Below are 27,091 nucleotides of genomic sequence, written 5' to 3'. Positions count from 1 at the left end.
TCATGTAAATGCATTAATCTGGTTATGATATTGGTCACTGGCCTTGTGAAGAAATTAATTTATATCTTTGCATGTCAAAACAAAGGTAATTCTAGGTGGTATTGAACACATTAAAGTCACCATGAAATCAAAATTGACTATTATAATTTTTAATGGAATATTACAATGTTTATTATAAATGATTTATCTGTGCACAACATTTTTTATTTTGTTTAAATTCAGCCCTTGTACTCTTTAAACAAAATACCACATCATCAGAAAAGAGATGTCAAAGATACTTTGATTAAATATTACCACGTGAATTTAAAATAATAACAATGATGGTGATGTGCATGGAAAAATCATTTATAATAAATATAAAAACAAATTGTACATTTTGATTTCATGGTGACTAATTTAAAAATCACAATAGGCATAGGCTATAAAGATGATTTTCATTGTCATCTAAGAATGTGGACTACAAAGTTTTGTGGCTGACATCAAAATACCACAGTTTTAAAGGGTTAGTTCACCCAAAAATTAAAATTCTGTCATTTATTACTTACCCTCATCTTCAACCTTCATTCATCTTCAGAACACAAATTAAGATATTTTAGTTGAAATCCGATGGCTCAGTGAGGCCTTCATATAGCCAGCAATGACACTTCCTCTCTCAAGATCCATAAAGGTACTAAAGACATATTTAAATTGGTTAATGTGAGTACAGTGGTTCAATATTAATATTATAAAGCGACGAAGAATATTTTTGGTGCGCCAAAAAAACCCCAAAATAACGACTTATTTAGTGATGGCTGATTTCAAAACACTGCTTCAGGAAGCATCGGAGCACAAATCAATCAGTAGGCGTTTCTCAATGTCAAGGAAGGATCCTCGGAAGCCAGAATTTCAAGGATGCTACGTCATCGACATCCGTTGAAGGACTGTTCCAATGTCGAGGATCGACAAATATCCCATATACAGGAAAGGATGCATATGTGTAGCCTTCGCGCTCTTCAATCACCCACAATCCTATGCGCGCAGCTTTGCGATCTTGTTCAAAGATTTTTTAACAAATGTCGGACGTTAGCGGGCAATATGCTTTCAAATGTAAGTATATTTACGTTACCAAACATTTGTTATAACTGTAGTAAATATGTCAGATAAATAAAGTTTAATGTTTAAATGCCAGTACAAATTACTACCGTATTGATATTGTAATTTATACAAATACAAATGACGTTATTGATGGCTAACTGAACCGGACCGTCATTTAACAATTGTTAGCTTGGTTGCCGTCACCGGCATTTCTTTTACCTTTTCATTGACGTAATGACGCAATGACGTGCACTTGCTAGTCTGTTCCATTTACGTGTTCTCCGAATGCTAAAGAGGAGCCTCGCCTAGCCTCTGAAGGAAGTGACTTGGAAGGACCAGTCCTGCCAAGGAAGAATCCTTGACATTGAGAAACAATCACTGTGTCGAATCATGATTCAGATCGCGTGTCAAATTGCCAACGGCTGAAATTACGTGACTTTGGCACTCCGAACCGCTGATTCGACACGCTGATTCATAACGTTCCGAAGCTTCCTGAAGCATTGTTTTGAAATCGGCCATCACTTTACTAGTCGTTTTTTTTTTTGCCGCACCAAAAATATTCTCGTCACTTTATGATATTAATATTGAACCACTGTACTCACATGAACTGATTTAAATATACGTTACCTTTATGGATCTTGAGAGAGGAAATGTCATTGCTCCCTATGGAGGCCTCACAGAGCCATCGGATTTCAACTAAAATATCTTAATTTGTGTTCCGAAGATTAACGAAGGTCTTAGGGGTGTGGAACGACATGAGGGTAAGTAATAAATAACAGAATTTTCATTTTTGGGGGAACTAACCCTTTAATATATGATATTTTGACTTATTTAGTTATCTCGGTAAAGTTTTGCAAGGGTAGTGAGAGACACATTCCCATTACTCCATCATCCTACAAAAAAAAAAAAAAAAAAAAAAAAAAACAATGAGCAGATGGGCGGAATAGTGTCGTTAGAGAGACCGGAGTCACGTCACACCGGTTTTCCTCTCTGCCTCTCTGCCTCTCCTCCGCACGTTCTCTCTCACTCAGACCACTCCTCTCTCCTCTCCTCCGATCACTCCCTCTGATGATCCGATTCTTCGGTACCGGAGACGGACTCGCGCTGCGCTCTTGCGATCCTGAGGAACTGCCTCGCGTTCATCCGCTGTCCCACCGCGCTGGATTTGATTCCTTAAACAATAAGGGACAAGATGGATCGAATACAAGAGGGAACGAGCGGGCCGTAGCTCTTTACTCTATCTCGTCACGACATGTCACTTGTCATGACAGAGCCGTCTATGGGCTTCATTGAATATGCGTAACGAGAGAAGCAGATACGGTTTAATCGTTGGCAATGAACTTGAATTTCCATTCCTCCACATCAACAGGAGGACATGGCTCAATACACAAATTCCTAAAAGCTTTGGAACATAATTCATTTTTTGCATCATCTCAATAAGGCACCAGTAGAACAGTTTGTCAGTGCACAGCGCATTATGTCCGTTCAGTGCTGCATTGATGAAACGCTGGAGCGGAGGACAGACCGAAACGTCGTGTGATGTGACTCGTGTCTCAGCACAAGATCCGTCCTGGGATTACTGCTGGAGTACCAAACAATCTGTAGAAATAGTCTAATGGACAATTACTCGACGATTCAGTGTAAGTACTCTTACTTTAACGCTAATATTACGTGATGATATTCAGATGCATGTGATTAAGCACTTTGGGTACAACGGTTTAAAGGCCCCGTGTAGAAAAGTGTTTCTGGTTACAAAGTATGTCGATTGGTTTTTCCTCCCTTTTTGTTGAATATTAATGGGGCAACACAATTTATTAGAAAATAAATTAACAGAGCGCTGTTCTGATATTTATTTATTTAGTTATTAAAAAAAAAAAAAAAAGGTGATGGGGGACCATACTTGGCCCCTGGCTACAGGAAGAGCTAAAATTGTATACTTTTGAGATTGCAATATGTTTTTTTTTTAACTAACAAATACGCATTTATAAGCATTTTATTTTTATATCTCATCATGAGGTGTATAACAAACTCCTTTATAACAAATCTTGAAAACAATTTGTTGCAATTCAGGCATTCTACATCTTCTGCCAAACAATTTTTGGTGCCTTTTCTGACCAGAATGGGTCTTTTTATGAGGGGCCTTTAGCCCCTGACTCAAAGTTTTTTTTGGGGGGGGGGATTCTCACATGCAAGCAACATTTTCAAAATTCTTAAATCTTATATCAAACTAGTTCAAATGTGCATTTTGTCAAATCCAGGTTTGTCATTGTATTCAGTGACCTTGCAGTGCGTATGTGACAATACAGGTGTTTAGGAAAGTGCTGTGGTGATGACTGTTGGTATGTGTTTTGAGAGACAATAAATTCAAAACTTCCTTTTATAAGGAAGTTTTAATAATTTTACCCTGCTTCTTTGACAATATAACCCCTTTAAAATGCTATACAGGTTCACTGCATATTTACTTAAAAAGGTTAAAGGGTTAGTTCACCCAAAAATGAAAATTCTGTCATTAATTACTCACCCTCATGTCGTTTTCATTCACCTTTGGAACACAAATCAAGATCTTTTTAATGAAAGCTTATAGACATCTATATGACTATCACTTTGACGCTTCAAAAAGTTCATAAAGAGATCGTAAAACAAATATATGAACATATGATTTGAGTGGTTTTGTCCAAATTTTCTGAAGAGACACAATTGCTTCAAACAACAGTTTGAGTTTAGGTTTGAATTTTGCCTTTTGATATTTTTAGAGGGAATACGTCACAAAACACTCATTGCTAACAGTTATTCTATTAGTTAGCTTTGGCAAAAATGTTCTGTCCATCATTCTGCACTTCCTGGAACATTTAAGCAGATATTTCTTAACATAGCTGCTGTGAATTTAGTTTCTCAGTCTGCTTAGAAAGGCAACGCTATTACCCCTTACATGCTAAGCTGCCATATTCTGAGAATGTATGTATGCTGCAGATAAGTTGCTGGACAGGTGTAAGCAGATTAGGGGTGGCAGTGCCTCATTCTGCCAGAGAAATAGGACCATAGCAAACGTGACGGCTGAACAAAAGCTGAGTGGCACGGCTGGTGGAGAGATGTTTGTATGATAGGCCTTGTGGCTGTCAAGAGATAAATAGCCCTCTGCTAGAGGAGGGAGTTGGAAGGCCTGCTGGATCTATTCCAGGAGCTTGGAGAGAGCAGAGGGGAATGGAGGCTGCCACCAAGGGCACTGATATGCACCGTCCTGCTGCCAAATGCCAACCACTGTCTGCGTATATATAAAAAAGATGATTTCTTGTTTTTTCATGCAAGATGCCTTCTGTGAAAAAGCATCATAAAGACAAATAGTTCAATTAGCAGAATAGGATCAGCTTGTGCTACAGCTGTGTTTATGTGACTGAATCGGCCTAATACCTGATTTGTATTGTCGAAATTGTGTGAATAGAGCTCATCAGTTGCTATTGTGACAGGAATTTGCAAATTTTCATGTTCTGTTCATTTACATCATTCCAATCATAAGCTGTGTTGTCCATTAACAGTTACAGTGTCACAGCCACATTTTGGATGAACTCAAATAAAAATGAGTTTTGGAGTGTTAATAACTCAAAATAATCAAGTACAAAATTGAGGCTGGGGGAATACCCACAAGCCCCTGTGCTTGAATAATTTAATTATGTATGCTTGATCAAAGCATGTGAGCTTATGGGGACATGCAGTAGTTGTTATTCAAAGATAAAATAGGCTTTAGCTCTTTTGAGTATTGTTGATGGCTCACATGGGCCATGTTAAATTCATTCCATTTCTCCCATGCAAATATTTTATAAAAGTGCAGTTTTATGTGTATTAAAAATTAATTTGGGAGAAAATCAAGTGTGTTTGTTGCCTGACCCAATGTCCAGCCAAAATTTCATTTTTAATGATTTTGACTTGAGCTAATTTAATTGAAATTATAAAGTTAAAACATTTTAGATGTACAAATGTAAGTTTCTTCAAATGTTTTGAGTAAATTTAACTCATTAGGGTTTGCAGCAGTGTTATTTTATCATTGAGATAAGATTATACTTTTTATTTATATATATATATATTTTTATTTTTTTTTATTTTTCATTTCCATTTAAGTTAGTTTTAGTAATTTTGCTGTGTGTTGTTATTTTTATTAGTTTTTACAATATGTCTATAGTTTTATTAACTTTTTTCATTGCAGTTTTATTTTAGTACAGAGCCCCGCACATGACATGCAAGAAAAATAATGAAATCATGTGCACGATTTACTAATTAGTTCCCTCCATTTATTAAATCTGCGCACGATTTATATTTCGTTCCCTCGATTTACTAAAACATGCGCATGATTTACTATTTCGTTCCCACGATTTACTAAATTGTGCATACGATTTACTATTTTGTTCCCTCGATTTACTAAATTGTGCATAAATTTTGTAAATCGAGGGAACGAATTAGTAAATCGTTTCGCGCACACGATTTAGCCTACTATTTTTTTCCTGCATGTCATGTCCGGGGCTCCGTAGTAAACTAAATGAAAATGAGAAATGTTGCCTTGGGAACTAGCTGAAATAAATAAATATTTTTATATTTTATTTTATTTCAGATAATGTGATCATTTTTATTTCAAGTAACACATTTTTTTTTATAGTTTCAGTTTTAGTTAACTATAATAACCCTGTTTTGCAATTTGCAATTTTTCTTCTGTTTTTTGTGTTGTATAGGGTTTTCTGCTACTTGTCTAAAGCTGCTTAATTTTCTGTTTATTTCTAGATTATGTCATGATACTTATGTTTGATGTCTCTGTGATTTTGACAGAATACAAGACTCAAAATGTTATGCAATGTTACTATCCTTAGACTACCATTTAGAGTTTTTCTCTTTGTATGATAGCGCAACACAATTAAACTAATGCTTTTCTTAATGCTGCCCAGAGTTTTGCCCTGTGGTCTGCAGCCCACTGCTTTCATTTGCTCTTAAGGTACATTACAGTACATTGCATTTCTGTTTTCTGAAGGTTTCTCACAATGAAGACCATTTTTACAGCCTTAGGCTACCATTACATGAAGTATGGAAGTGGCTTTATAAGACGAGTCCAGTCAGGTCCATTCTATTTTTTTAAGTAGTTTCCACAAACTTCAATGTTAGATGTCCTTAGAAAACCCAAACTGCGATTTCCATTGATTATATTCCTCGAATTGACCCCTGTCTCTCTTTTTTATGATTTCTAAAATAGTAAATCTTCATGGTAATAGACTTAATTAGCTAAATGGGCTTTGTATTTGCATAAATAGTCTCAGTTCTTTGAATCTTTTATGTTTTGTTTGGGGTTTCATGCAACATTGTCAAAAGCCATTCATAGGCCTGTAGGCAGTGACAAGAAAGAGAAACAGTTCACTCCATTTGCAGTGTGTCTGAAGACATGACGCAATGCTTTCTTCCCCCCTCACTTATTAATTATACTAGTCTGCTGAGATTTAGATTAAAGCTTTGCAGTCAAGACTGTGTTTGGTGTATAAACAAAGTAAAAGTATTTCAAGTTTTTCTAACTATTAAAATAATATATATAGCATTTGATTTAGAAGAGCACAGATGCAAACAGTACAAACAGAGATTATATTTGATTTATATTTTGAGTGGTTGGGTCACATTTGGTGAGTAATGTCATGATTCTCCATATGTGTTTATGCTTTGTCTGCAAACAGTGAAAATATGGCAACTATGGTGCAAGATATCTCGCTTAGATGCTCAGACATTAATATTTTTAGAAACATGCCTTGACTTTCTTCTCACTGTCAGCGTGGAATGTCAGATCCGCTCAGAAATGCTCATCACAGGCAACCAAAAAAGTCAGTGTTTCAACTGCAAATGGCTAACGGCTAAAGTTTTGTATTGAAAAAAAATAGTAATCTAATTAACTGGTTTTATTCAAGTCAAAAATTATGATTAATTCAAATCTGTCATCTCACATAGCCAGATCTATATAATCTATAGTCTCAAATATACTTTATAATCAATCATAACAGTGTAATTAACTCATCTGTCAACATGATGCCGGTGCATTGCAGAGCTGGTGCAAGTAAATCATCAAATCATGCTAAAAATTCAGCTTTGATCACAGGAATAAATTACATTTTAAAGTATATTCACACAGAAAACATCTATTTTAATTTGTAATAATATTTCACAATATTACTGTTTTTACTGCATTTTTTTTATTTAAGTAGCCTAAATGCAGTCTTGACGAGCATAAGAGACTTCTTTCAAAAACATTAAAAAGGTTGTCAATTAGCACTGCATTATTCATATATTTTATTGTCAATAAATACCTTTATACACACATAAACCATATCTTGTCGCAATCGTGTGTTTGTCTTCACATTTCAGTCAATACGTTTCTGCATTTTATTCAGCTGCTGCTAGAGCGAATAGCTGGATTACTTCTATGAAACCGTTTTGGACATTCTGCGAGAGAGCGCCCTCCGGCTTCCAGTATGAATGAAACATATATTACACGAGAGCGCTCAATAATATTTAGATCGCCTCATTTTAGTGAAGAATAAAATGACAGGTCATGCAAAAAGTGCGGGGGACGAATTTGCGTTCGTATTCTAGGCCCATGTTTAAAGGTTTAGCTTAGTTCACCCAAAAATAAAAATTCTGTCATCAATTACTCACGCTCATGTTGTTCCAAACCCCTTAAGACTTTTTTCATCTTCGAAAAACAAGTGAATATATTTTAATGAAATCTGAAAGATTCCTGTCCCTACATTGGCAGTCCACACAACTATGACACTTCAAAAAGTTCATCGAAAAACTGATCCATGTGAATCGAGTGGTTTAGTCCAAATTTTCTGAAGAGACACAATCATCATATAAACAGTTAATTTAGAATTTTCCACATTTAGGTTACCTGACAAAACATTTTTACAGCTCATATTGTCACATTAGAACCTCCTAGATGTGATTAAGAGGAACTGAAGTGCATTTGAGTTAGAAGAGCACAGGTGCAAACAGTACAAACAGAGATAATGTTTCACCCCAGCACTTCTGCTGCAAGCTGGTTTGTACAGTTGTGCGTTTAGAAACAATTTATTTAAAACTGTCAGATACCTGTTCAAGCTGTACTGAATTACACATCATATTTGAACATTCATGTAAATAATAATTAGAATTTTTTTATTATTATTATTAATATTAATATTATTATTCTCTCTTTTGTGGCTGTGTCCTCATTTGTGTTGTTTCCATTAGCAGCAGCAGTAAGGTGAATTCAGGCAAATTAGGCCACATTGTGACAGGCATCTCAATGTCAAAACAAGGCCCAGTATATCTGAATTTAATCAATATTTGAAACAAAATTGCATGCTAACTCCCTTAAGGGTTTTTAAGAGTCACGTCACATTAAAGCTGTTTAGTAAGTAGTTGTTGTACGTATGTGGTGGTGGTTTCTTATGCTTAGGTTGGTCTTTGCAATGCTGTGTGTTCATATTGTGCTGTGTGTGCTGATTTTGCAATTCTATAAAAAAAAATAAAAAAAAACATATTTAACAATCAGCGTAACATTCTCTGAGATTAGAGGAACCCAGCAGTCTCTCATGCAGAAATGAAATCCCATAGGGCCTCATCAGAATCATAATGCCATGTTAAGTAAAGACTAAACAGCCTGCTGAAAGACATTCAAAAGCATTATGTAAGTGCCTAAAAACTTTTTGAACTGGCAGGATGTTGTCACTTCATAGGTAAATTAGGTTTTGGAGTGACCGATACACGTTTAATTACCGCTTCTTTTGACTGTGTTTAGTGTCTGTTTCGTGCACACAACGTAAGCTACAACAGTTAAACATGTCAGCTGTGTGTACACTAGCTCTGGATTGACAGTATTAATTTCTCGATTTTAATTGGTAATGATAGTAATTAGTCGGTGCTGTTTTCTGTTGATGCGCAGCATGAACAAAACTTCACTACACATTTGTAGCATGTCTGCCATCCAGTAATCACAAAAAAGCTTTGTGCTTTATTACTTTTAATATTAAGCAAAGTCTCCACTTTAAAATTCTGTCGATTTTATTATGAAATTCAAACAACAGGCCTAAATGTCGTTTTGCCGCTCCTTAATACGTTGCGCAGCACGGATCAATCTCATCTCCTCTTTACTACATCATGAAACAAACAAGGGTGAACACCAGAAGGTATGTTAAAAGATATATTACAACTTACTGAAATGAATTCTGTCTCATGTAATCACTCAATCAGTGTTTCAACCAGGGAAAGACGTCAATAAAACAGCTTGGAGGCTATACAATGTAACTTAACATTAGGCTACATTTACCTTTACATTTCAAGAAAGCTATTCAATGTCCATAAACTCATTAGTTTGCTCGAAAAAATAACTCTAGAGAAGAGCAGTTTGCTAAATATACATTGTATTACATATGCATTATATTTTTACTTAACCTGTTAATGATGTATTTAATGTATGTTGGAATAAATCTGTCATGAAAACAACTTATTACAGTTTATTGTTGTTTAAATGTTTATATTTCACCAACAAACTGAGTGCAAACAATTCTGTTATTAAAATGTTACATTTAATCATTTGCTCACGCTTTTATCCAAGGCGACTTACAAATGAGGAGAACAATCAAAGCAATCAAACCAACAATAGGGCAACAATATGCAAAGTGCTGTGACTAATCCAGTTAGTCTAGCACAGTACACACGAACAGTACATGTAGCAGGTTTTAAATAAATAAAAAAAAATTGATGAACAGAATAGAATAGTAAGAGTTAGTATAAATGGGTCAAGTGTTGCCGAAAAAGATGCATCTTTAACCATTTCTTGAAAATGGCTAAAGACCAGGCCCGGCGCCACGAGGAGGCAAAAGGGGCCCCCTTTCAATTTGTACCCCCTTCACCCCTGATTTTAACCCTTTAAAGCATACAATCAATGCTATCGCGCTGCTGGCGCTGAGCCAGAGATCGACGCACTCAGTGCTTTTCATATTTCAACTATTTCAACTACAACTATTTTCATATTTCAAACTATTCAGTGTTTTCAACCACATAATGTTTATTTGATGTTTCAGATATTTAAATAGACATTTAAATAAAGTACTAGGGTATATAAAAAGACATTTATAGTTTGTTAAATGCAAATTCCATACACTGATATGGAAGCTGCAATAATCCTTTCAATTATAATTTGATGAAGTTTTTTATTCATATCTACGGTGGCCCAGTAGTGCAAAACACAACGAAATTAAAACAAACATAAGTTCACAACACAATGGAAACAAGCCACAACACAACGAAATAAAGCCACAACATAATGGAATAAAGCCACAACACAACAGAATCAAGCCACAACACAACGAAATAAAGCCACAACATAATGGAATAAAGCCACAACACAACGGAATCAAGCCACAACACAACGAAATAAAGCCACAACATAATGGAATCAAGCCACAACACAACAGAATCAAGCCACAACACAACGGAATCAAGCCACAACACAACGGAATAAAGCCACAACACAACGGAATCAAGCCACAACACAACAGAAATGCTCCCGACCACTTGGGGGCTCTCAGAGCTCGGTAATATTACTATTCCTTGCCACTGTTCTATAAAGTCGACAGTTTTACAAAGATATCAATACCATGATTAGTTTTAAGTATGTAAGCATTGTATATCGACATGATATATTAATTAAAAATCATCTACGTTCACAATAGCTTCATATTTATACTTGTGAATGATTTGACGCGATACCACGGTGCATGATAACGGGAACATCCACCAATTCCACCAAGTGGTTAAAACGTATAATTTGTATTCATTAAAATTACTTTTAACATTTAAAAACAGACATGTTCAAATTCCAAAGGTTGTTAGTTCCTGTTGGTAAGACTGACAAGCTTTGGAATTTGAATATGTCTGTTTTTAAATGTCAAAAGTAATTTGATAACCTCAGTAGCGCGTCAAATCATTCACAAGTATAAATATGAAGCTATTTTGCACGTAGTTTGATATTGAATTAATATTTCATGTCGATATACGGTGGTTGCATACTGTTTAAACTAATCGTGGTATTGATATTACTGCCGACTCTATAGAACAGTGGCAAGGAAAACTAACTTTACTGAGCTCTGAGAGCCCCCTAGTGGTCGGGAGCATTTCCGTTGTGTTGTGACTTTATTCCGTTGTGTTGTGGCTTTATTCCGTTGTGTTGTGAACTTATGTTTGCTTTTTTTTTTAAATTTCATTGTGTTGTGCACTACTGGGCCACCATACATATCAGATACATTGCGTATGAAACAATAAAGTTTACCCTCTTCTCCCAGTTCACCAGCCACTTACGTTTATGCATTTCGGGAAAAACGGATGAATTTACGTGATGTAAATCCGACAGATCCTCTGTTTTATCAACTAACATGATCATTATAAATGTGTTTAAACAACAAAACACATTCACTTCCACATATTTGACAATCGGAATATATAATATAATTCATGATATAGTTAACAAGTTTGTGAATATTTTGAATATAAAAATAAAAAACGAAATAAACGCGATACCTGTTTGGCTGCATGACGTGTCGCCAGGGGACATTCTGAAATGCTTAACGTGGCTTAATGTACCCTACTAAAACAGTAAACAGACTAAATTCTGTAAAAAACACACTAATAAAAGTGTACTATGTACAGAAAAGCAGTTGAGCTCAGAATTTGAACTCAACGCATTTAAATTCATGTTAAGCGTTTTCCTCACATAGAAAACCGTTATAAAGAAAACGTTTAACATCGCTTAATGTAGCCTATAAGTGATAGGAGATCAAATTCTGCACAAACCAATTTTTCTGTAGGCTATAGTATGCTTTATTAGTATGGTGTTTACTATGTTTGATTTGTTAATAACACTGTCTTAGTAAATTAAGCCACGTTAAGATTTTCTCATTAAGCTTTTTCACGTTAAGCGCTTTAGAATGTCCCGTTGCGGGGGAATTTAAAATAATGCTCTAAAATAACGGTCGCCTTAATATAGTACATAATATAGAGCCCCTAAAATATAGATATAATCCCCCCCCACCCCCCATTGGCCCCCTCCAGAATTATGAATGCCCCCCAGGTTCGTGTGTCCTGGCGCCGACTCTGCTAAAGACTCAACAGCCCGGGTTGAATTAGGCAGTTCAGTCCACCAGTATGTAACAGTCAAAGTAAAGGTCCGTGAAAGTGATTTTGTGCTTCTTTGGGATGGCACCACATGTCATTCACTTGCAGAACACAAGCTTCTGTAAGGCACATAAGTCTGACTCTGAAGTAGTGAGTTTAGGAATAGGGGTGCAGAGCCAGTGGTTTTTCTGTAGGCAAAGATCAGTGCCTTGATTTTGATGGCAATTGGCAATTGGAGAGGTGTGACGTGCACTCTCTTCGGCTCGTTAAAGACCACTCTTGCTGAAGCACACTGGATCAGTTGTAGAGATTTGACAGTGCATGCTGGAAGGCCTGCCAAGAGAGCATTACAATAGTCCAGTCTGCATAGAACAAGAGCTTGGACAAGGAGTTGTGTAGCAAGCTCCGATAGGAAGGGCCTGTTCTTCCTAATCTTGTATAAGGCAAATCTTCAAGATCAGGCAGTTCTAGCAATGTGGTCTGTGAAGTATAACTTGTCATAAATCACAACTCCAAGGTTCCTGGCTGTCCTGGATGGGGTTGTGTTTGATGAACGTAGCTGAATGGAGAAGTTGTGATGATGTGTTGGGTTGGCTGAGACCACAAGCTGTTCTGTCTCTGCAAAGTTGAGTTAAAGGTGGTGGTCCTTCATCCAGCAGGAAATGTCTGTCAGGCAGGCTGAGACGTGAGCAGCTACTCGGAACATCTGGCTGGAATGAGAGGTAGAGTTGTTTGTAATCAGCATAGCAATGATAGGAAAAACCATAGTTTCTGAATGATAGATCCTAGTGATGACATTTAGATGGAGAAGAGAAGTGATCCAAGCACTCAGCCCTGAGGCACCCCAGTAGCTATATGTTGCGACTTAGACAGCTCATCCCTCCACGACACTCTGAAGGACCATTCCTGAGAGGTCAGACTTGAACCACTGGAGTGCTGTTCCTGAGATGCCTTTCATCATGAGGCTTGACAGGAGGATAGTGGTTAATTGTGTCAAAAGAAGCAGACAGATCCAGCAAGATAATGATGGTTTGGAAGCTACTCTTACCTGTCTCAAAGCTTCAGTAACTGAGATAATACAAAAGTAGTTTTAGCTATTTGAGCTTCTTGATTATTTAATAAGTTTGAATAATTAATTGATTAATAATTTATTATTTATTTTTTGTTTCGTTTCGGTTTTCGGTCAAGTGCATCCTGAATTTTCGGTTTCGGCCCAGAATTTTCATTTTTGTGCATCCCTAGTAATAATAAAATTTGACTTCTAAAGATGATTGATTCCTTTTGCTTTGATCAGTGCATTAGCTCTTGGCAACTTGACAGAGCACTGCACAAATGAGATCTTATAAAAGAAGCATTCAAAAATGGATTATTTTAGTTTTTAAGAATGAATGGATGGTGCCGAGTCGTCTCTGTGCTGAAATTGGGCTGCGCCTGATCGCATTTATTCACTTTCTGGCAGGAGATGTGGATTTTACTGTGAAAACTTTCTTTTTATTAATTTTTATTCATGTAGATCATCGTCTCCTTAATTTATATAACTGTATTAATTTTATTGTTACTAATAATCACAAACATTATCACTCTCAAAGACTTTTGCATTGACTTCCATATCATAATTTCAGCAGTTGCTGACTAAATGCTCATGTGGTGTGTCACTTGGAGAACATCTTCATGTAAGAACGCTATTACCATACTGTACATATTGCATGCTATCTGACTGTTTGTAGTTTGCTATTGTACTGAAAAACCTTGAGAACAGAGTTTATATTTATGTACATGAATTCAGTGATTTGGTTAAGAAAACATTTTTATGCATGCTGTTTTATGCGTCCTTTTTATCCGCTTGCTGTGAAAATGTCCATTCCTACTTACTCTATTTTCATCTTCTTTTCTTACTGTATATGCTAGAGCTAAAAATCCAAAATGCACTGTAAATTTGCTCGACTGAATCGAGCTTGTACTTTAGGAGCATTGTAAAAAAAATTAACTCACTGTAGGTGAGTAGCTTTTGTTAAATAAAACACCACTTGAAGTAGCCTTGTACTTTTTCTCTTCCCTAATGCTGAAGCAATCAGAAATAAGTAGGCCAGTGTTAAACGTGCCTAAGAAATAATATATGATGTGATAAATCCATGCATGGGCTGCTGCCGCCTGTGGACTTTAATGATATAAAGCACTTAATTTAAACACCTTTTAATTCAGCCATTTCAAATTTTGAGACCAAGAAGACCACTGTCTTTGTGTGGCAGGATGTGGTTATGTTTGTTATATGAACAAAATGTCTTTTTTTCCTCATACAAAGCTGTCAAAATGGTTCTAGCTGTGCACAGTATATTTATGTATTTGTGTGAGCTATATTTCACATAGAAGCTTTTCTGCTTTTCTGCTACCTTAAGATGGGAGGTTCTCCTTTGGCATTGCCCTTTTGAATCAGACTCAGCACAATAAAGAACAAGAAATTTCCATTTTCCCATGTGTCTGCCTGCGACCACATGACTCTATACTGTCTAAGTCAGTTTAGTGCAGAGAGTCAGAAGGGATTACTCTTTCTTGTATAAGACCATACAAATGGAGATTTCACATGCAGCGCATTGCTTTTTAATCTGTTACTTGGGTCGTAGTCTTGTGGCTCGCTGCGTCACGCGTGGGATCCTAATTAGACTGTGTTTGATTTCTGGCCAGTATTTTGCTTGCAATACGGTTTGGTGCTCAGTTGTGATTGTTTTAGACTCGTTGTGTTATGGAGAAAGGGTTTCAGAGATGGAAAAAACAACAACTTAGTACTAAGACATACATTTTAGATACTTACTCATTTGACTACTTTTCAGACTATATGTAAACATAAAAATCACCATTAACTTCATTGATATACTATTATATTTGAATTAGATTTTATTTTTATTTTAGTTTATTTTGTTGTGTGTGTTTTATTATTATTATTTTTAAGTTATGTCTGTATATATTTTAATTACATTTTATTTATTTGTTTAGGTTTATTAAGTTTTAGTTATTTTATTACTTCAAGTTAAACTAAACAAAAATAAGAAATGTTACCATGGCAACAAGCTAAAATAAAATGTTTAAGGATTTTTTTAAAAACATATTTAGTTTTTTTTTCAGTTAACAATTATTTTGTTTCAAGTAATGAAAATATTTATGGTTTTGGTTTTAGTTAGCAAAAATAACCCTGGAAGAGACAGACCACTCATATTAATATAAATGAGAGAAATTGCAATGTTAAATGTAAAAACATTGATTTATCATCAAAGCCACAATGAACATATCCCACACTGGTCTCATACACAATGCCCATGTATTGCTAGCACTACTAAGAGACAAAATACCAACAAAAAAAAAAAAACTAGCAGAGCAGCATTTGATAACATATTAACATCATAACAAGCTGAAAAGGCAAACTCTTGATTATCTTATCTTATGAAGTAATGCAGTACTTTGCACAGACTCGAGTTTTGTTTCTAAATGAGGATGATGTAAGGTCAGTGACATAATGTTGGAAAGTAGAGAGGAATTAATGAATTGTGAGAAATGAATATCAACCTCCAAATGTAAGATATCTTTGCTGACTGTTCTGTAATAGCAACTAGAGCTCAAGTCAAACAAAATAATCAAGTCAAAATTGATTTTATCCATCAGGATTTAATTATTATTATAGGTTCCATTTTGTTTTCATGCTGACTTTAAGGTGTTGTTTCTACCTGAAAATACCACCTTCGTATTATGTTATTATATTATAGTATTTCTGACTTTTAAAGCAATTCATTTAGAAGATACCACATGAAGCACATTTTGAGGTTATCTTTTAGGTTATTTTTCAGATTGTAATTTTACAAATGGTGGGAGATATTGCTTGTTGGATGTTTTCCAGCTGGAGCATTTTAAAACTTTACTGCTTTCCATTATCTCCAGCCTGTGCTTGCACAGAGGGCTCATGGAATCTCTCAATTCACTGCCAGTGCACATGGTCCATTAACTCGGCACAAGAAAGTCATTGCAATCAGCTTACCATTTAATTAGTTTTTACTGGGGTATTTAGGAACTTGTTTTTCTTTTGAATTTCATGAATACTGCACAAAGTGGGAAATTAATAGTTGTCACCCTCTATCAGCTTGCGAGCAACTTCCAGTACCACCGTTAGGCCCAGTCACAGCACTGTATAATGCTAGTGAGATTACTGTACATGTAAACAGACTTACATTGCTGGGTTGATGACATGGTTTTAAGCCACCAGCATGGATGTTGTTTGCTTATCAGGCCTGAGCCTGTGGCACACTGATTCTTTCCCATATCAAGACCGTTGTAGTTTAACATGGATGCTGCTGCCTGAATGAGATTATCCTATTTCTGCCTCCTTATTTGCATTCAGACAATAGCATGTCACACTACATTTCCCACTCATTGTATTAGAGGCAGCAGTTTTTATAAAAATAACTTTGTCTTAAAGGAATAATTCAGCCCAAAATGAAAATTCTGACATTATTTACTCGTCCTTATGTCATTCCAAACTCATTTTTTTCTATGGAGCCATTCTCAGACTCTGAGGAGAAGTGAAAAGTTGCAAGATTCCAAGGGTGCGCTACCTGTTCTATTTCCTTTCCGTCTTGTCTAAAAAAAGCTCTCTCTCTTCTGCCTTGTGTCCTGGATCTGTCTCCATTAGCGCAACTGTCCCCGGGCCCCAAGATCCACATAGGCAGCTAGGACTCCCTTCCATCAAGGTGACCTAAAATACCCATATCTAGAATGTTTAGCCTAAACTTTGAGTTTTGTGCATATTCTCTTGGTGTTTGGGAGTAAGATTGTCTCTTTTATCACTGTCATGTCTAATAAATCTTTAGGATAGTTACGCAAGAGGGTTTTAACTTTATGGGACGAGCTGTTTTGGGTCCATAACTAATTTCACTTTGGATTATTAAATGACATATCCTTGCCTATCAGTTCATCTTCTTATGTTGTTTCTGCTTCCTCCCAACATACTTTGTCTAAAGGCCTTCTCAGGTCCTAAGATCTGAACCCCACCCAAATCGACATGAATCACTTCTTACTAGGGTTGGGTATCCTTTGAATTTTACTGATTCCGATTCTGCTTATCAATTCTGATTCTTATCGATTCCTAATTTCGATTCCAATAAGGTTAAAAAAAATTACATATCGTTTACATTTATTCAAAATCTTATTGCAAAACATTTCATTGTAGTTAAAGGCTAAAAAACACTTACACAAGGAACTTTTGCCTATGGTTTAAAAATACCATAGCAAAAACAACTAGCCTAACTAATATAAATTTCAAGCATTATTAAAGACAAGTAAACACCCAGTAATTAAAAAAGAACTATAAAAAACTAAACTAAACAAAAATAGTCACAAAAGTTATTTAGTCAAGAACAGCGACTGAATTTTTTCTTTGTCTTTTGTTGTTTGATTAACGTTATTATAGAGACGGCAGCAGGAATATTAGGCTGCTGTCACTTTAAAAGCTGCACGGATCCAATGTAATGTTATGTTTTGTTTTGTTTTTTGTTGTTAACTGTTTACATTCACTTAAGACATAACCGATTGTGTTTACGAGGATATTTTAACATATTTTTGTGTGTATTTGTTCGTTCAAGTGCAACATACGCGGAAGAGAACTCAGTATTCACTATTCAATATGAGAAATGGCACAGCACACAGGTCTTCTTGCATTGCACACAAAGAAATCGATAAGAGGGATCGAAATTTGGAACAGTACTTGCTTTTAGGAATGATGCAATCTGAAGCTGGTATTGCGTCATACATGATATGAATTGCATCGTGTTATTTCTAGAAGTCATGGATGATGCAGTCATAACAAAGCTTACCTCACTCTGCTGAACAAATTGCCCTACTGTATATCGGCTCTAGAAATCATACAGCAGGGGTGCAAAACTCAATTCCTAGAGGGCCACAGCTCTGCAGAGTTCCAGCCCTGCTCCAACACACATACCTGTAGTTTCAAATAAGCCTAAAGGACTTGATGAGCTTGATCAGTTGCGTTTAATTAAGGTTGAAGCTAAACTCTGCATAGCTGTGGCCCTCCAGGAACTGAGTTTTGCACCCCTTTTGGGTGTCGCACATATTCATGGATGTATGGGAGCCGGATGTTTTGGAAATAGACATGGGGGGCAGAGACTATGGCGCGAAACAGGTGGATGTTCTGATGTGAGGAAAGACACATTAAATTTAAAGTTCTTCAAATGAATTTGTGTTTGATGTTTTTTGCACATCTACATGGTGTCAGAAGTGGGATCCTTCTGGGGGCACACACAGTAGGATGCACCAATTCATCCAAGCGCATGCGATATATGACTGGAAGCTTACCAACAGTGTCAGTACGAAACAGGTCCCCATAATCAGTTATCTCGGGGGCCTGTTGTTGTACAGCATGTACTATTTCTGGGCTAAGTTGTGTGAGATTTAATGTCATACAGTGTGTGCTCTCTTATTTGTCAGTGTTTGATTTTGAAGAGATGTCTTGTACTTGTGTGAACAGTGCAGATAACTTCAAATGGAGCAAATGGAGCCCATCAATGCTTGCAGTCTTATTCTGGACAAGGACAAGAAATGCTCCATTTTTGCTGATTTTTTAAAGTGTTACATAAGCAGGACAGGTGACAGGTCTTATCTACACAATATACATAGACGTAAAATGTCTTGGAAATAGTAGCCAATCAGTTGTTTTAATTGTCATATTTGAGCATGCACATCAAAATACATAATAAATAGCACATTTTATCTCTGAAGCAGATGACTTCTAAAAAATTGTAGACCAGTGTTACAGGAAACAGTGCTATCAGTTAAAACAGCTCAAACATGCATTTTAGTCTGGGACTAGGCTTAAGCCTTATATGTGAAACTGGAGGAATATTGCCTATTCTTTGTGTATGTCAAAAATGTGAGAGAATATGTTTTCTGTGGATTTTCACAAATTGTTTTGTTTGAAGAAAAACACAAAAATATGATTTGTTTGATTAGTTTGGCATCAACTGCATTTAAATGGTTTCTTGTAATTGATATCTGGCAACAGAACATCGTTTTTCCGTTTGGGCGAGCAATTCCTAGTAGATAAACCGTTCAAAAGCTTTGTGTTGTACCTCAAATGAAAAGGAAATTTATATTAATATTAATAAGTAAATCTCCACACTCATTCTTTAAATGCCATGGGTATTGCATAGCACAGTTTTATGAACAAGAAGGGGGATAATAATGTTGTCAGAATTATTTAATATGTATTTGTTTTAAAGGGGTGGTTCAGTGTTTTTTTTCTAGGCATGATTGTGTTTTTGGGGCACAGTTTAACATGTCTTAATGCTTCGTTTTTTAAAAAAAAGCCATATTTTTCATATATTTTACCATTATTCTACACCTCTTTCCATTGTCATTCGAACGTCTCGTTTCACTTCCCGCTTCTATGAAGCCGCTCCCTCCGAAATACGCAATGTGCTCAGATTGGTTAGCTGGCCTAGTGTATCCAGAGCCATCGTGATTCGCTGAAGCGGCTGGAAATGCCACGCCCCTTACCATTAGTTACTGGTTACGTGGGCTTCGGGGGAAATTTAAATAATGGCGATTATATTGCTGTATCAAATTGAGCCCGAATCAGACCCAGATGAACCGCAATCCCGGTTTTTAAAGGATGTTTATGAATGGTATTTCATTTAGTATTTGTGTCAAAGTGTTTAGATATGCTGTCACTGCTGTTTGTTAGCTTTCAATATACAGTTTTTTGGGGGCGTGTTTTGCAGGGTTTATGATGTCACCAACCCGGGAAGAAGCTCGCTGTAGTCCAAACCACATTTTTCAGTTTTACTCAAATTAGGGTGATGCAAAAATGAGTACATCCCACAACAAAAACTACTACATCTGGTACTTTATATGGCCTCAATGATTTTTAATGACAGCGCCAAGTCTTCTAGGCATGGAATGAACAAGTTGGCAACATTTTGCAATATCTATCTTTTTCCATTCTTCAAGAATGATCTTTTTTAGAGACTGGATGCTGGATGGACAGTAATGCTCAACTTCTCTCTTCAAAATTCCCCATAGGTGTTCGATTGGGTTTAGATCAGGAGCCACTGAATCACTTTCACCCTGTTTTTCTTCAGAAATCCACCAGTGGCCTTAGATGTGTGTTTAGGATCATTGCCATGTTGAAAAAGTGCACGACGACCAAGGGCACGGAGTGATGGTAGCATCTTCTCTTTCAGTATAGAGCAGTACATCTGTGAATTCATGGTGACATCAATGAAATGCAGCTCCCCGACACCAGCAGCACTCATGCAGCCCCACATAAGGACACTGGCACCACCATGTTTCACTGTAGGCATCATGTTTTTCTTTGTATTCCTCACCTTTGCGACGCCATACAGTTTTGAAGCCATCAGTTCCAAAAACATTTATCTTAGTCTCATCACTCCAGAGTATAGAGTCCCAGTAGTCTTCATCTTTGTCAGCATGAGTCCTGGCAAACTCTAGGCGGGTTTTTTTGTGCCTGGGCTTTAGGAGAGGCTTCTTTCGTGGACAGCAACCATGCATGCCATTCCTCTGCAGTGTACGTCGTATTGTGTCATGGGAAATAGTCACCCCAGTTTGGCTTCCTACTTCTTTAGATAACTGCAGTGAACTTGCATGCCGATTTTCTTCAACCCTTCTCATCAGAAGACACTCCTGTCGAGGTGTTACCTTCCGTGGACGACCTGGACGTCTCTGTGAGATGGTTGCATTTCCATCTTTTTAGAATTTTTGTACCACTTTTGCTACAGTATTCTGACTGATAAGTAAAGCTTTGCTGATCTTCTTGTAGCCTTCACCTTTCTGGTGTAAAGAAATTATTTTCTTTCTCAGGTCTTTGACATTTCTCTTCCATGTGGTGCCATTGCTGACAGCATGAAATGGGAAGGGGTTTTAACACCCTTTTATAGTCAACTGTCTGCTGGACACCTGTGTAATGAATAATTAGACTCACCTGTGGTTGAATTCTTGTTAAATTAGACATTTGTAGTCTAAAATTTAGCTGTGCTCCAGAGACTTTTAGTGGGGTGTACTCACTTTTGCATTACCCTAATTTGAGTAAAATTGAAAATTTTGTTCTCTAAGTTATATTATTAACCTTACTTTCATGTTATAAGTTAAACAGATGTTATATAAAACTTAGTCTTGTCAACATTTTGGAAATTGTTTTTGTGTTCATTGAGATATTGTTTAAAATGTTACTTTTTAAAGGGGGTGTACTCATTTACGCTGAGTACTGTACTTTCAGACATTTAAAAGGATATTTCCCCTCAAAATGACAATTCTGTCATCTGTTTTTTGTTTTGTTTTTTGCTTCAAACAGTAGTGTACATGTATGGAAACTTTTCAATATTTTCTATATGGTTTTTCTTTTTGTTTTACATAAAAGTCATATGGGTTTGGAACAGCATGAGGCTGAGTAAACATTTTCCCATGTCTGGAATGGGAACTGGGCCATGGATCATTGACTGAGGTTTCAAAAAACAAACATTCAGACAAAGATCTCAAAAAGAGCATGCACATATTGGTAAACACAAGAGCGTTGTTAACCGGATAATTTACAGTAAAATCCCCAGAGATACATGCATACATTTACACTGTTTAAAATGTAGCTCTGTAGAAGTACATTTAATTTAAAAGAGTTTGCTTTACCATTATTGATTTTACTTTGTAGTGAAAAAATAAAATCCAAGAAAATGATTCCTTGCCAGCGGATCATTAATTGATTCTGAATTTAAAGCCACGACTCTCTATTTGCTCTGCTCTGGGAAGGATAGGTTTGAAGATCCCAGGGGCATATTTGTTTTCCTGCATGTCTTCTGCCTCTGATTATTGGAGAAAGCTGCAGTGTCTGCCAAATAGCTGTGCCTCATGCTGAGGCAGCAGTGAGGATGTTCTGAGCAGTCATGGTCATTGAGAAGGAGAAATGGTGCAGAGCCAAATGGAGGGAAAGCAGGTTGCCTGGTCATCACAGCAGTTATGTCCAAACAGTTGTCTCCTTTTTTGGAGAGGTTCAACAATTGTTCAGTGAACCCAACAGAATGTCTCTGACAGGGCATGGTGAGGTTATAAGTATTTGTGGCATCTGTTTGCTCGACTAACAGACACAGAAGATTCATGTTTTATCATCCGATTCACGCTTGAATGCTTGTGACAGATGTCTCTACAGCAGTGGTTCTCAACCGGTTTGGCCATGGGACCCACATTTTCCCTTGGACATTAAGCCGTGACCCAAATTTTTAGGAACTTGAACCAGGCAAATTTAGGTCTCAAAAATAGTTGAAACACACAAGTACCATCCCACTTTACTTAACTAGTTTTCAAAAATACTATAAAGTTAGTAAGTTGGTATGAGCAACCACAGTCTTCAATAATTGCACATATTTTGGGTTAAGGTTATAGAAACTACAGTTACCATGGTAAATACATAACTAAAATTAAATGTTAATAAAACATAAGAACACAAACAGATCTTGGTGAATAGAATGAGCATCATACCTTTATGCAAATCCTTCCCAGCTAACAAACAACATATCAGTTATGTAACTTATTGGTACTTTTTGGTAATGTCATGATTGACAACGTAACATGGTCGTAATTTCATTTGCTCCTTGTATAGCCTATAGTGAAGTGATATACAGTGTGCGCTGTGAGCACAGTAACGTCTGACGGGACAGGAAAGTTTTCTTTTCTGAGGTTAGACTGAGAGACTTTTTTATTTCGTAACAAGTTATGAAAATAACATTAGAATAATGACTCATGTAGGCTAGAATAATGACTCTAGCCTGACAACATCTCATCTGACAGCAGATACTGAATCAGGACAACACATTTTTCTCGAGCACTCTTTACTTAAACTGTGTCTGACACAAGAGTCAACAGTTTTCATGCACGTCTTCCAAAACAAAAGTCTTGCATCAGAAAAACATTTAGAATTTTTTTTTTGTTTTTGTTGTTTCACTCCATGACCCACTCAAAATGGTTTTGCGACCCACCAGAGAAACACGGCTCTACAGAATATTGTTTTTAAAATCAAGCCGTTTTCATGACTATATTTGTTGTATTTTGTTAAAGCTTCTGACCTTCAGCTTTTCAAAAACTACAATGCCAAGCTTCACAGTGCTTTCCCATCAAGTGACTATAAGATGAATACGTTTTTCAAAAATTCTGCAAATCTGTTTTTGTTACCAGCTGTTAGACTGAAAACTGACCCTTTATCTCATCATTATACTGCATGTCATGAGAGAATGATGTACATTGTGTACATTGCTGGCAAATTATGCTGCCAATGGTAACATCCTGTGCCCTCTAAAATTACACAGCCCACATATGCCAATCTTTCCGCTGCTATTTCGTTGTCATCTTGTATATTGAATTAAAATACACCGTGGACCTACACAATCTTTTCAGAATCTTTCAGTCGCAGCTGACGTGTTTTCGGATTGCATTATTGTAATTTAATTGGCATGCACAAATGTTGTTTTGTGTGTGTGTTTTCCATAACACATGATTAATCTATAGACATTTGAAGTTGTCATAGTTTTGTAAATGTCTGTAAATTTTCTTTGTAAATAAAATTTTTGTATTACCATTTGCTCCAATAGCAAAAGAAAAAAAAAGCAGTTATTATTATTTTAAAAAAATACATGTTAATTCATTCACTGCCAAGGTAATAACACAAAGTATAGTGTTATAAATTTGAAAATTAAAATATGAAAAACATTACTAGATTTGCAATGTTGATAACTGTGGAAACTCATCATCACAGTCTGTGAAAAGGGTCTATTAACATTAAAATATTAATCTGATTTTTAAAACATGTCATAGTCTAAGTCTTAATAAAAATTTAAGATTTGTACTATAAAGTAGTTCAATTATTGTCCTTTATGCTGTATATTTGAAACACCCAATGTTAATTAGCTTCTCAGTTTTGCTCAGTTCATTATCAGTTTTCTGTTTGACCATGCAGAATTCTTTGACTATTCAATTTTTTATGCTGAAATATGACCTCTTTGGGGTGCACAGTCTGTCAAAAACATACAGTACTTGCACTTCTTTTTTGCACTTGTGTTTTGTAACAGATATATGAGTGGTATTGCTCTGTAATTTCTTCACATGCAGTCAAGTCATCTGGTCATCTCTCTATTTTTATAGCGCTTTATACAATACTGATTATTTTTAAGCAGTTTTACAATGATCAACAGGAAAATATTGATTCAATAATGCAAACATATTTTAATTTGGCTGTAAAGCAGCTCTAAAAAGAAAAAAATGTCATTGTATACAAATGTAAAAATGTTGCAAGAATAAGAATACGATTCTGTATCATTTTACATCATATTGCACAGGGAACACAAACACTAAACTCTACATGCAAACCTGTAATAAATAAGTAGCCTAAAACTGTTATGAGCCTTCATGTAAACCTTGAAAATGTGTAATTTATAGAGGAAAAAATATAAACTTAAGCAGTTTTATTAGTATTGGTTCTGTAAATTAGATTTATTTTTATATTATTTTCAGTTTTCAACTAAATTTCAGTTTTAATTTTAGTATTCTTAAATTTTTAATCAGCTTTTATATTTATAGCAGTACTATTTATTATTCATTTTTATTTTAGTTTTAGTCATTTTAATTTTAGTTTTAATGATTAATCTCTAAGTAGCCTACTTCAGCTACATATTAACTGAGATTAACTGAGTGTAGCCTAATAATTATTCAAACAAAAATACAGATTTAGCTGATATATTATTTACATTATCACTCACATAATGAATTCAACATGCTCACAAATTGGATAAATGATTCTGTCAACTATAGTTTCAATGTACTGTCAACTAGGAACAAAAATGCTTAGATGCTTTTTAAATGTTTTTGAAATCTATACTTAACATATTCAGCCAACACCGATTTGTTTAATGTACAGATCTATTTTGAAATTTAGTGCTTTCATTTGTTGCTTTGGTTATAACTGTCAATCATCTCAATTCCTTGAGTGACTCACAAAACGGTGAGCTTCTTCAGGCCATTGTTTATTTAAAAATGTTTAAAGGCTTTTTAAATATTTTAAAATCTATACTAAAAATATTCAGCCAACACTGATTTGTTTAATGCACAGATCTATTTTGAAATTTGATGCTTTTCATTTGTTGCTATGGTTATCACTATCAATCATCTCAATTTCGTAACTCACAAAGGCTGCGCCCCAAATGGCGCACTTCATGTTCACTTGTTGACTTACTTGGCCGCTGCGTGCGTATGTCCGTTAAGTCCATGAGACCGTAGGGTGTTCCATTCATCATTGTAGGTTTCAGAAGGGTGCTCGCGAGCGCCCGCTATGATACAGTCTAAATCCTGACTGGAAATCCTCACAAATTCTATTTCTTTCTAAGAAGGAACATAGTTGTGAAGATACTGACTTTTCTAGAATTTTTACAGAAATGGGAGATTCGAGATCAGTCTGTAATGAACTTATTCTCTAGGATTAAATTGTGTTTCTTTTTAATGAGAAGTTTAATAACAGCTAGCTTGAAAGTTTTGGGGACATATCGTAAAGTCAATGATGAATTGATAATATTAAGAAGAGGATCTGTGACTTCTGGAAACATTTTTTTTTTTTATTAGCTTAGTCGGTATAGGGTCTAACATACATGTTTGATTTAACAAATTTGGGCAACTCTTCCTATCCTATAGCAAAGAATGAATGGAATTGTTCATTAGGAGGTCTACGGTGGAATGTCTGCTGCGATGCTGTAGTAGATGGTTGCATGGTTTAATTTTCTCTCTGATAATATCTTGCAAGTAAAGAAATTCAAGTAATTACTGTTGTGCTGTTTGGAAATGTCCAGACTTGTTGAAGCTTTATTTCTTGTTAATTTAGCCACTGTACCAAATAAATACCTAGGGTTGTGTTTGTTTTCTTCTAAGAGAGTAGTAAGCAGATCTAGCAGTTTTTTCTGTATGCAGTAACACTGTCCTTCCATGCAATGTGAAATACCTCTAGTTTTGTTTTCTTCCAGCTGCACTCCATTTTCCATGCTGCTCTCTTGAGTGCACGAGTGTGCTCATTATATTCCTGCATTGGACTGTGTTCCTTAATCTTCTTTAAGCGCAAAGAAGCAACCGTGTCTAAAGTGCTGGAGAAGAGAGAGTTGATAGTTTCTGTTGCAACATTGAGTTCTTCTAAGCTATCTGGTATGCTGAGGAATCAAAACGAATCAGGAAGATTACTAGTACTTGATTATACTTGAAACCAAACCTCTGAGTAATACTGAAAATATTACTTTTGTATTTACTAGTTTGGGGAACAGACACAGTCTCTATATTATGATATTTAGATGAAAGAATCTCCATGTGTTGAGATTTATCTGACTTCTGTGATGTGAGGCGGCTAGCAGACAGTCGGTTTAGCCAGTCTGTCTGCTTCCTGACCTGGGCATCAGTTAAGGCGAGTTCAGACTGCACGATTTTAGCCCCGATTTTGGCTCGCTGACAGGTTTTGAGAAATCGCAGACAAATGCCCGAAATCACAGGCAAATCAGTGCTCGTTCACGCGAGTGACAATCAGTGGAGTGCCCCAGTTAACCACTAGAGTGCACTCCAACACGGACTATTGTCACCTTTTGGAACTTCATTTCCCATAACCCACTTCCCGGACTCATTATCCCTTCATTGCACCAGCTGTTTTGAGTTTTGTCATTAGTGTTCTGTCTATTTATACTTAGTTGTTTCTGCCTTTGTTTGTGGTTTGTTGTATTGTGTTACGTGCACTCTGTATCTCTGGTTTTCTGTTTTTGTGGAC

At 36.0% G+C, this 27,091-nt stretch overlaps 1 protein-coding gene across 8 annotated transcripts in view; it reads left to right on the top strand.

The window, feature by feature from the left end:
- The window catches only part of lrrc7 (leucine rich repeat containing 7), a 150,367-nt gene that overhangs the window by 55,356 nt on the left and 67,920 nt on the right, over positions 1-27,091 (top strand). For 4 of the 8 annotated variants that reach the window (XM_048199825.1, XM_048199828.1, XM_048199829.1 and 1 more), the window contains exon 1: positions 2,060-2,714. The exons of 1 other annotated variant lie outside the window; for it this stretch is intronic. In XM_048199825.1, coding sequence (XP_048055782.1) covers positions 2,690-2,714 — 25 coding nt within the window. In that variant the 5' untranslated portion in view covers positions 2,060-2,689. Of the gene's footprint in view, positions 1-2,058; positions 2,715-27,091 lie in introns of those variants that run through there. 3 more of the 8 variants (XM_048199824.1, XM_048199827.1, XM_048199823.1) reach the window with 2 other exon arrangements.

Source organism: Megalobrama amblycephala, linkage group LG8, assembly GCF_018812025.1.
Source record: "Megalobrama amblycephala isolate DHTTF-2021 linkage group LG8, ASM1881202v1, whole genome shotgun sequence".
In the NCBI taxonomy this organism is placed as follows: Eukaryota; Metazoa; Chordata; class Actinopteri; order Cypriniformes; family Xenocyprididae; genus Megalobrama; species Megalobrama amblycephala.
The sequence above is the reverse complement of the archived record's forward strand: the minus strand, read 5'-3'. Positions and strand labels throughout refer to the sequence as shown.